Source organism: Piliocolobus tephrosceles, chromosome 10 (genome assembly GCF_002776525.5).
Source record: "Piliocolobus tephrosceles isolate RC106 chromosome 10, ASM277652v3, whole genome shotgun sequence".
Taxonomy (NCBI): domain Eukaryota; kingdom Metazoa; phylum Chordata; class Mammalia; order Primates; family Cercopithecidae; genus Piliocolobus; species Piliocolobus tephrosceles.
Window position 1 is genome coordinate 106,618,937 of NC_045443.1, and position 11,367 is coordinate 106,630,303.

The 11,367-nt window shown below is 47.5% G+C and overlaps 2 protein-coding genes across 9 annotated transcripts in view; one reads left to right on the forward strand and one right to left on the reverse strand.

Moving 5' to 3' along the window:
• The window catches only part of USP30 (ubiquitin specific peptidase 30), a 34,580-nt gene extending 31,754 nt beyond the window's left edge, over positions 1-2,826 (forward strand). For all 5 annotated transcript variants that reach the window (XM_023199236.3, XM_023199132.3, XM_023199176.3 and 2 more), the window contains one exon: positions 494-2,826. In XM_023199236.3, the coding sequence (XP_023055004.1) occupies positions 494-640 (147 nt within the window). In that variant the 3' untranslated portion in view covers positions 641-2,826. The remainder of the gene's footprint in view (positions 1-493) is intronic.
• A 165-nt stretch (positions 2,827-2,991) lies between these two features.
• On the reverse strand, positions 2,992-8,268 carry ALKBH2 (alkB homolog 2, alpha-ketoglutarate dependent dioxygenase). Of its 4 annotated transcripts, none has more exons than XM_023199520.2 (4): positions 8,100-8,268; positions 7,298-7,584; positions 4,806-5,004; positions 2,992-3,315 (listed from the first exon to the last, which is right to left on the reverse strand). In XM_023199520.2, the coding sequence occupies exons 2-4, from the start codon at positions 7,575-7,577 to the stop codon at positions 3,009-3,011; spliced, it is 786 nt and encodes a 261-aa protein (XP_023055288.1). In that variant the 5' UTR covers positions 7,578-7,584; positions 8,100-8,268; the 3' UTR covers positions 2,992-3,008. The 4 variants fall into 4 exon arrangements, with proteins under 4 accessions (XP_023055288.1, XP_023055239.1, XP_023055185.1 ...); XM_023199471.2 differs by having other exon boundaries at positions 8,038-8,268; XM_023199417.3 differs by having other exon boundaries at positions 7,298-7,728; positions 8,038-8,268.
• Positions 8,269-11,367: the final 3,099 nt, after the last annotated feature.

Consider the following 11,367-nt stretch of genomic DNA (forward strand, 5'->3'; position numbering starts at 1 on the left):
GGTGAAGTTTCGTGATTACACTTTCTTGTTTATTTTTGTTCAAAATGGAAATAACTTTTAAACTAAGAATTTTTAAAGTACATAAAATTTACATATGCATATGTATGTGTATATATATGTGTATATGTATAAAATATCAAGAAAATATAAAATTTCTTGGGATACCACCTAGAGATAGCCAATTAAACATTTAGGGTCACGCACTCTATAAAGTCGTATGTGGGTACGTGAACACACATACATACAGTAAACATAAAACACATACACTCATTTGATACAAACATACACATATATACAATATACATATTACTCATAGAATGTACACCTTGCCATGTCAGTAAATACATATCTGTATTTTAATAGTTGTGTAGCATTTGGTGGTATGGACTTACTATTGTATTGATCCCCTATTTAACATTAGGATTCTTTCGTTTTTGCCTATAAAGTCTTTTTTGTTAAAATTGTAAACCCCTGATGTGTTCCTATCATTCAGCTCCTCCACATACCTCTTCCGGCTGATGGCAGTTGTCGTCCACCATGGAGACATGCACTCTGGACACTTTGTCACTTACCGACGGTCCCCACCTTCGGCCAGGAACCCTCTCTCAACCAGCAACCAGTGGCTGTGGGTCTCCGATGACACTGTCCGCAAGGCCAGCCTGCAGGAGGTCCTGTCCTCTAGCGCCTACCTGCTGTTCTATGAGCGCGTCCTTTCCAGGATGCAACACCAGAGCCAGGAGTACAAGTCTGAAGAATGATTTCGTCCTCCTGCAAGGCTAGAACTGATGGCACTGTCTGCACACTGTAAAACTGTACTGTTGTGTGTGCAAGCAGCCGCACTGGAGCCTTCCAGCTTTCCGGTGTGTTCTGAGAGCAGGCTCCACCTGGGAGCCAGCCCAATTCATACCAAATCAGGCTCCCTGAACAGCTCTGTTCATGTGTGTAGAAGGTACTGTTGTATTAAGAAAGCATTCATTATGTCTGGAGTGTCTTTTTACTCATCTGATACAGGCCATTAAAAGAATGCAGATTCTTGAAGCCACCGTTTTCATATTGTAATGTTAGGTGTTCTCAGAGGGGAGGCACCTTTGTGGAATCAACGTTTCCACCCAGAGCTTTTATTTTTAATAAGCAGGCCCATAAAAATTGTTGACAAGAATTAATGAAATTATTAAAGGCAACAATTTAGAAGAAAAAGTGCCTTTCACTTTCGATTGCTTTTATAGCACATCCATTCTGAAATATTCCCTCCAGGCTACTCCAAGGATAGCGAGAGAACAGGTGAAAGATGCCTAAAGAACACTTTCCTTTTTCTATGCCTTTTCTAATCTTCCAATTCTTTCCTATGGAGTAAAGGCTCATCTGCCAAATCTGCCCCCTGGGGAAACTCTTTCACTACTTTGTCAGTTATAAGTGAAAAGCTTATTTGTTGCTTTTACCTTTTGTATATTGGACTGAGATGTAATTACACTGTATTATAAAACTCTGTATGAATAGCCAGACCTGAGCTATATCTTTGCAACACCTGATTCCTCTGCTCTGTGGAAAACTCTTACACAAGGATCCACTGTAAATGGTTACTTTCATCTGTTTATTTATTGCCCATGCAGAGCTCTTAAGGTGTACAGGTAGGAGCTTGGGGCTGTATAAAAAGACAATCCCTGCCCTGAGTTGACAGCTGGCTTAGGAAGGAAGGGCTGACTATGGTGCTGCAGTCTCTCAACCTCAGTTTCCTCATTTGTGAAGGGTTAGATTTGATTACACCAAAGTTCAGCCCTTTTCACGAAAAGAGGAAAGCAGCTTTTGACTTTTTAAAAACATACAACTTCAGGTGGCATCTAGTATTGTATGTTGCTCTAGGTTCATATTCTGAATTTATTCATTTCCAGTAGCCTAATACAAAAAGTATATATTGAGCACTTTCTTCCCTTTTTGGATAAGTCTCTGAATGCAGCCCAGGGCCAAAGGAATTTTGATGACACAGTAGTACCTGTTTTCAGCTAGATTTTTAATTAAAAGAAATAGATCCAAATTCAAACCGACTCATCAGAGATAAGACTGGAATCAGACCTATCCAAAAGGTCATCTGAGGTAAGGCTAAGACCTGTGCTTCCTCTGCTGGGGGCGAGCTGGCGGACACACCAAACGGTGCCTTGGCAGCAGCTCACCGTGCAGGAAGCCCAGATGATCACTCTTCCACTGGGCCCAGGCTGCACCCTGAGGACTCAGTAACTTCCACTGTCCACAGAATATACTGTGCAGGCTCTCCAGGCTCTGGGCGTTGCAGTGCAAGGGGCAGCTTGAACGGTACAGTCCGTCCTGCACTCACCCTATGCAGACCTTGGCTTTGATGTTGAAACGAACACACTTGTTTTACCCAAGTCTGGTGGAACAAATGCCCAAATCATGTGACCTTAAAGTGTACTGCAAAGCTGTAGCTTTAAGTAATTGCTGTTCTGCCACTGCTTACTTTTTGAAATCTACCATTAAAGAAAGGGAGAAAAGCGGCTGAGCCTTGGAACATACGGCTATAAGCAGATCTTTCTTTGGTGAGAGGCCAGGGTTTGAGCCAAGGCTATAAATGTGAACAATACCTGTGCAAAGCCTTTTAACCTGACTTCTTCACTTTGTAAATTATTATGCATTAAACAGCAGCCCAATAATCTGATTTCTAGTTTTAAGTTATTTTCAAAGTAAGTAGCTTCTCTTGGGGAAGATGTAAGTTAAACTAGTGGTTTTGCCGTAATAACTGCTGACTTACGTATTTGCTAAAGGTACTTTTGTATCTGCTGTGTATTATGGCAATAAAATCATCATTTTTGTTAGGAAAACAGTCACCTGGTGTAATGCACTGATCTGTTACAAACATCATCTTTCTGAATTCTGCATTGTTACATAACAAGTCCTTTGCTTTAAACCTTTCTGTGTTCCCTGTTGGTAAGGGAAACACCAGCTCCCTCTTAGAGTCCAGAGGGAAAGATAAAAGAGAAAAACCGTTAAAAACGTTTTTATTTTTTAGTAAGCAAAATTTTACGAAAAGTCAGATTCACCCGTGGAGCCAGAACCTTCTTTCTCACGGGAAGACTGTGGTACCAGTGTGTGTTGGTCGGGTGGTTCATCATGAGCAAGCTCCCGTGGGCCAGCGGCAGCCTGACCACCGCCACCCTCCGGGAGGGGCTTTTCCCACGGGAATCCTTATGCCGGAAGACAAAGTCTCTGCAGGCACCGAAGGAGACAGAGGCGATGGGGCTCCCAGGGGCCAGTTCTCTTTCATCATCTCGGTGCTCCCCGATGTGGTCACAGCCATCTTTATACCTGCAATGAGAAAACAAGCACAGTGCATAAAAACCACCCTCTCCTGAAACTCACCAGCACCGCCAACCCTCATTTCCTCACAGTGTGAAATGGCACTCTGTGCACGGCTGTACCTGCTGTTGTTTCTGCGAGGGCTGGAGGTCCACAGCAGGCTCTAAGATAAGCCAACTCTGAAGGGGTCTGTTGACCTATTTGTTCATGTGACTTATTTATTATTTACTTATTTTTGAGAGGGTCTCACTCTGTCACCCAGGCTGGAGTGCAGTGGCACAATCATAGCTCACTGCAGCCTTGGCCTCCGGGGCTCAAGTGATTCTCCCACTTCAGCCTCCCAAGTAGCTGGGACTACAGGTATGCACCACCCCACCTAATTTTTTTTCTTTTGTAGAAATGGTTTCACCATATTACCCAAGCTGGTCTTGAACTCGGGCTCAAGCAATTCACTCTCCTCAGCCTCCTAAAGTGTTGGGATTACAGGCATGAGCCACCACACCCGGCCAGTTCATGTGCTTTAAAACTGAAGACATCCAAAGCCAAAATCATGTCTTACTGTAGTTCCCGTGGCCAGTCTATGTAAACCTTTATCACATGATTTCACTCTGCACTTAAAGGCCATACTCAGCCCAGCCTGGCCCCTGCCCACCTCTGAGCTCACGTCATCCCCTTCTTTCCCTCATTCACTGCTTTCTGGCCATTCTGCAGGATTTTTGCTTCACAGACACTCGAGTCCCTCTGCTCTCCCTCCAGATGTCTGTGGCTGGCACTCTCCATTTAGTTATCAGCTCAAAAACACTGCCTCAGCCCTCCTCTAACCACCCCATCTAAAGTGACCTTCCCTTAAACCCACCCAGGGTTCCCCGCCAGGGTGATTCTGCCCCAGGGGACAGATACTGAGGGGTGGGGGACACTACTTGCATCTAGTAGATGGAGGCCAGGGATGTGCTCAGCATCCCACAAGGCACAGGTCAGCCCCAAACAATGAATGACTGTGCCCAAAATGTCCACAGTGCTGCCATTGAGAAACCTGGCCCTAATCGCAAACCTCTCAGCCATTCTCAGTCAAATCGGCCTGTTTAATTTTTTGCAAGATGGTTATCACTGAAATTGTCTAGGGTCAGGCATAGTGGTTCACGCCTGCAATTCCAGCACTTTGGGAGGCTGAGGTGGGAGGATCGCTTGAGTCCAGGAATTTCAGACTAAGCCTGGGCAACACAGAAAAACCCTGTCTCAAAAAAAAAAAATAAAGAAAGAAAAAGAGAAGAAGAAATTGTCTCATTCAGCTGTCTGTTCAGGAGTTAATAACCTCTCACTTCCTCCTCTGAGATGAGCTCCAGGAAGACCGAGCGCTGGCGCTGTTCCACTCCTAGAGCCCCGGTGTACTAAGAAATGATTTGTACCAATGAACTAAACAGGGTGGAACCCTAAACACTTCCTTTTGGAGGAGACAGAAGACTTGTAACATTGAGTCCACTAAACAGACAGGGTGTCACCTGTTGATGAGCACAAAGTTGAAGGTCTGTCCAGTCACCCCAGAGACGCGATCCCGGATGCGCTCTAGAACTGGGATCCAGGGCTTTGGAGACAGCGTGAGGCCTGAAAATGTGTAGGTCAGCCCAGCGTCGCCGTACGTTGCCTGCTTCCTGGGCACACTGTGCCACTTCCCGAATACCTGGACCCTGGCCAGCGCCCCTGTGCAGAGGAAACATGGCAGTTCCTTTCCACCCGACTCCCCTCTAGAAATCCAGATGGCCCCCCAACTGCCACCATCAGAAATCCAGTGCCCCACATACATGCTCCCTGGGTATTCAAGATTGAAAGGGAAGTAAGGAATAACATTTCCCCGTCATTCCATGCAAGTTAAACCCCTCCTCAATCATCATTTTGGCTTGCCCCAAATTTTCTTTGTTTTGTTTTCTTTGAGACAGGGTCTCCCTGTGTCACCCAGGCTGGAGTGCAGTGACACAATCTCAGCTCACTGCAACCTCCACCTCCCGTGCTCCAGTGATCCTCCTGCCTCTGCCTCCTGAATAGCTTAGACCACAGAGGTGTGCCACCATGCCCGGCTAACTGTTTTGTAAGCTCACTGCAACCTCCACCTCCAGGGCTCCAGCAGTCCCCCTGCCTCAGCCTCCTGCGTAGCTGGGACCATGGGGGCACGCCACCATGCACGGCTAACTTTTTTTGTAATTTTTTGTAGACATGCGGTTTTACCATGTTGCCTAGACTGGTCTTGAACTCCTAGGCTCAAGTGGTCCGCTCGCCTCAGTCTCCCAAAGTGCTGGGATTACCGGTGTGCACCACTGCACCAAGCCAATTGCCCCAAATGTTCATGTAAGAACAGTGACTCTTGTCCTACAAGGAGAGAAACATGGTCCTGGGCCATTTTTTTAGTGAACACTGTAACTTAACTGCCTTAACTACAGTAAAGGCAGAATAAAGAGGCTGAAATTGGAGCACGATAAAGTTAGTTTACAGGCTAGGATGGCTTTGTCAACTGTAGGGACTAAGGGCGTGTGACCCCATGAAAGATGGGCTCACACAGCTAGGGTCTCTTGTGGGCATTTCTTTTTTTAAAAGAGATGGCGAGCCAGGCGCACTGGCTCATGCTTGCAATCCCAGCACTTTGGGAGGCCAAGGCGAGGATCACTCAAGGCCAGGAGTTCAATTAACAGCCTGGGTAACACAGTGAGACCTACAGGTAATTTAAAAATTATCCAGGCTTGGTGGTGTACACCTGTGGTCCCAGCTGCTTAGGATGCTGAGGTGGGAGAATCACTCGAACCCAGGCGGATGAGGCTGCAGTGAGCCAGGATCGTGTCCCTGCCCTCCAGCCTGGGTGACAGAGTGAAACCCTGTCTCAGAACATAAAATAATAAAGCTATGAGGGGGTCTCACTATGTTGCCCAGGCTGAACTTGAACTCCTGGCCTCAAGTGATCCTCCCGCCTCAGCCTCCAGAGTAGCTGGGATTACAGGTGTGTGCCACCATGCCTGACCTGTGGGCTTTTGTTTTTTGTTTTGTTTTGTTTTGAGACACAGTCTCACTCTGTTGCCCAGGCTGGAGTACAGTGGTGTGATCTCGGCTCACTGCAACCTCTGCCTCCTGGGTTCAAATGATTCTCCTGCCTCAGCCTCTCGAGTAGCTGGGATTACAGGCATGCACCACCACACACAGCTAATTTTTTTTTTTTTTGTATTTTAGTAGAGATGGGGTTTCCCCATGTTGGCCAAGCTAGTCTCGAACTCCTGACCTCAAGTGATTCGCCCATCTCGGGCTCCCAAAGTGCTGGGATTACAGACATGAGCCACTGCACCCGGCCTCCTTTTCTATGCCTCTCTGCCAGATCCTTGTGTCCTCATTACAGGATAGAGCTGTGGTTCTCAACGTGTGCTCCCCAAACCAGCGGCACCAGCAGCACCTGGAATCTCCTTAGAAACTAAACTAAACCACAGGGGTAAGGCTCAGCAATCCAAGCCCTGCCAACAGCAAGTCCACCTGGTGACGCTGAGAACCACTGTTGTGGAGAAATTACTTGGTTATTTGCCATCTCTCCTATGAGACCAGTGATCCTCAAACTCTTTCTGCCCATGACAATCATCTGGAAGCTTTTTAAACACACAAGTGGTCAGCCTGTCCTCGGAGCGATTCTGACTGAAGTGCTCTGCAGTAGAACCCAGCACGTTTTTTTACTTTTTTTTGTAAAGTTTCCCAGAAGATGCTCATCGGTAGCCAAGTGGAGATTTACTCAAGTCATCTGTCAGCTTCTAGTGGACAGGCAATCCAGTTTTTTTCCAAGTTTATGTCCTAAGCACGTAAGGGGCTTAGCCCAGAGGTGCTCAGAGAATACTGGATGAATCCATTAGCGAACCCATCAGTAAATAATGGATCCTGAGTTCAGATTTCTCCAAACATAAGATCATTAACTGCACCAAACAAGTCCTCACTGCGCGCGCGCACACACACACACCCCCCACTGCTTTACCTGTAAAATATTCTACTTTTTTCTCCAACTCTTGGAAAATCTCATCTGCCTCAGCTTTAGCAAAGAGGACCGTGTAACTGCAGTCCAGGCCCTCAGCCCGAATGTGCCGCCAGTTGGGGCTTGCTGAGCGTCCTCCATTCCCGGGGGCTTCTCTCCTGGGCCTCTTCCTTGTGCTTTCTTTGTCTCCTCCTGACACAGCTGGCTCTTCTCCAGTCGGCTCTTGTTCCTCCCGCTTCCTCAAAAGGCCCCCTTGAACCCCTTTCACCAGGAATCTGTCCATCCTGTCCCTACAGGAAAGAAGGGACGTCAGTGGCGAGGCCAAGACAGAGACTGTTCAAGTTCTGTTCCCAGTGCAAAAATCTGTTTGTCCAGGGGGTCTCACAGCAACATTTCTAGTTTCACATTTTCATTTTAATGTTTAAAACCACGTCCTAGAAATGAAGCAAAAGATGTTAAAGCCGGAAGGGACCCTAGGGACAATCTGATCCAGGGTCTCCCACGTCCACCTGTGCATCAAAATCAGCTGGCTACCCTGCAAAAACCCAGAGGTCTGCACTCCACGGCCGAGCACCTGAATTTTTAAAGAACTACCTCCTGGGAATTCGCATGCCCCAGCTAAACTTAGAAACTACAACCCAAACCCTCATTTTGCAGAAGGGGAAACTGTTGCCCACAAAGGGGAAGGGGTTTGCCCAAAGTCAACTGCCCACCCCTTTAAGGAGGAGGGACCCATAACTGACCTCGCTGCCCCCCACCACTGCTAAAATACATCAGTCTAGTGATGCTCAAGCGGATACGATACAGAAACGAGACGCAGAGAGGTTAAACACGGGTAAACCGCACGCCAAATTCTGATATTATTGCAACACATGCGTAGGGTGGGGATGGCAAGAGTGCTCTAGAATCTCAGCTCCGGCGCAACTCTGAATCCCGCAGGCAGCCCGGGGTCCCTGGGGGTGGGAAAGACGCGCCCCCGCGAATCGGGCGCGTCACTTCCGGAGCACGCTGGGAACTACTGCCTGCCAGGGCGCAAAGCGAGCAGCCGGGCGGCCCTCTGGTGCCACCTGCCGGCCCTCCCCGTGCGTGGCAAGCATTACCGCTTTCCAGTTGATCATCTGTTGGGCCACTGTTGAGGATCATGGCTGGGGTGAGAAGTGTGGCTTGGTGTTACTTCTCACTGGGGGTTATTTTGGTGTCCGGAAAGGGCGTTGGGCCACCAGTATATTGTCGCGAGTGGGAGCAGAAGTTCTATAGTCGGATATCGTGGCTTCTGTTTCTGTCTCCTCCGCCCTGGCTGTATGGCCTTCTACAGGTCACAACCTCTCTGGGGTTAAGCTGCCTCATCTGTGAAGTGGGGACTACAGCACCTATGTCATGACAGTGCCTGAGGAGATGACAGGATGCATGAGAAATGCCCTGTCCTCTAAATAAATGTTGGTTCCATTATTGCTCCTGTTTTTCTGTTTTCTTGTTTTTTGATATTGTTCTTGTTGTTTGTTTTTTTGAGACAGGATCTCACTCTGTTGCCCAAGCTGGAATGCAATGGCATGATCATAGCTCACTGCAGCCTTGAACTCCTGGGTTTGAGCGATCCTCCCGTCTCAGCCTCTGGAGTAGCTGGGACTACAGGCACATCCCACCCCACCCAGCTAATTTTATTTTTATGATTTTTAGTAGAGATGGGGTCTTGCTATGTTGCCCAGCTGGTCTCAAACTCCTGGACTCAAGTGATCCTCCCACCTGGGCCTCCCAAATTGTTGGGATTATAGGCGTGAGCCACCACAACCGGCTCCTAATTTTTATTTACTGTCTCCCCTCAATGGAACGAAAGCTCCATGAGATCGGAGGCTTTGTTTTGACAGATTTCAAGAAATGTACAAATATTGTATGATCACCACCACAGTCAAGATCTAGGACAGTTCCATCCCTCCATAAAACTGCTCCAGCCTCTTACTGATCAACTTGCCCCATCACCCAGCATCGGCAACCACTGATCTGTCTTCTCTCCCTATAGTTTTGCCTTTTCTAGAATTTCATATACATGGACTTGCCATGTTTTGAATATCTGTCCCTCCAAAAGCCATATTGAGATTTAATCCCCAATGTGGCAGTATTGAGAAGTGGGGCCTTGAAGACGCCATTGGGACATGACAGCTCTGTCCTCATAAATGAATGACTAGATTAATAGACTCACAGGTTAATGGATTAATGGGTTACCATGGGAGTGGGACTGGTGGCTTTATAAAAGGAGGAAGAGAGACCTGAGCTAGCACACTCAGGCCCCTCACGATGTGATGTCCTGCACGGCTTCAGAACTCAGCAGAATCCCCACCAGCAAGAGGGGTTTCACCAGATGCAGCCCCTCAACACCTCGGACCTCTCAGCCTCTATGAGAAATACATTCCTTTTGTCAATAAATTACCTGGTTTCAGGTATTCTAAGAGACAGAAGACAGACTGAGACAGGAATCCTACAATATATAGCCTTTGTGGGACTTCTTTCACTTAAGCCTATTGCTTTTGAGATTGATTTATGCCACCCTCCCGCACCTTTTTTTTGAGACAAGGTCTGGCTCTATCGCCCAAGCTGGAGTGCAGTTGCATGATCTCGGCTCACTGCAACCTCCACTTCCCAGGCTCCCCTCCCACCTCAGCCTCCCAAATAGCTGGGACTACAGGCATGCACCACTACACCCGGCTAATTTTTGTTATTTTTTTGTAGAGATGGGTTTTTGCCATGTTGCCCAGGCTGGTCTCCATGGTCTTCAGCTGGTGAGCTGAAGCAATCCGCTTGCCTTGGCCTCCCAAAGTGCTGGGATAGCAGTTGTGAGCCACTGTGCCCAGTCATATACCCACATTTGTATCACTTATTTGTTCCCTTTTATTACTGGATGGAAGGGATGCCCCACGGGAGTAGGCCCCACATAGGGTTGTTTCTCTGGTTTTAGGCTACCATGAGTAAAATCACTATAAACATTCACATACAAGCTTTTGTGTGAATACAGATTTCCATCTCCCTTGGGTAAATGCTTAGGCGTGGGAGTGCTGGGTCACATGGTAAGTGTATGTTTACCTGTATACAAAACTGTGGAACTGTTTTTCAAAGTGGCTCTAAGGGCAAATGATTTTCAGCTTTGAGCCTCTCTCCCTTGGACTTCAGCTTCTCGTCCTAGGCACTAGGACACACCAGCGACAAGGAGCGAGTTCCTTTCTTCACTCAGGTTACATTCTGGGGATGGAGACAGAAACACACAAGGCAAGAATAAATAATATGCTGTCTCTAAAGAAATTGTATAAAAAGAATAAATAAATAAGATGCTTTTGTACAGTATAGCAGTTATAGAGCGATGGGCTAGGAAGTGGGCAGGAGGAGAAGACCTTTTCAGGGAAAGATCCTGTGCGGAGACCTGAGGCTTTCCAGGCAAGGGGATGGTGAGTGCAAGAGTATGCAGGCCACAGAGGGACAAGCTGGGTGTGTCCAGCAAATGTGCCAGGAGCTGGACTCAGTCGTGGGGGCTTCCACCGGAGAGGAAGCAGCATTGAGACCTGGCTAGGAAGCTGGGGTTTATTCTAAGCCTATTTGAAAACCGTAGAAGGGTTTTAACCCAAGGATTGGCTTTTTTTCTTTTTCCTTTTTTTGTTTTTAGACAGGGTCTTGCTCTGTCGCCCAGGCTGGAGTGCAGTGGCACGATCTCAGCTCACTGCAACTTCCGCCTCCTGGGTTCAAGTGATTCTCCTGCCTCAGCCTCCTGAGTAGCTGGAATTGCAAGTGCATGCCACCACGTCTAGCTAATTTTTGTATTTTTAGTAGAGACGGGGTTTTGCCATGTTTGCCAGGCTGGTCTCAAACTCCTGTGCTCAAGCGATACGCCCCTGTAAGCCTCCCAAAGTGCTGGGATTACAGGCGTGAGCCACCAAGCTGGGCCGGGCCTGGAGTATTGTCATGATGTAAAAATCTCTCTCTAGAAAAGAGAACACCAGCTTCCCAGCTGGTCTTCTGCAGCCAGGAAATGCAAGAGCAGCAGTTGAATTTGAGATTTTCTTTGGAGAAAGAACCAAAAGGAGATATGG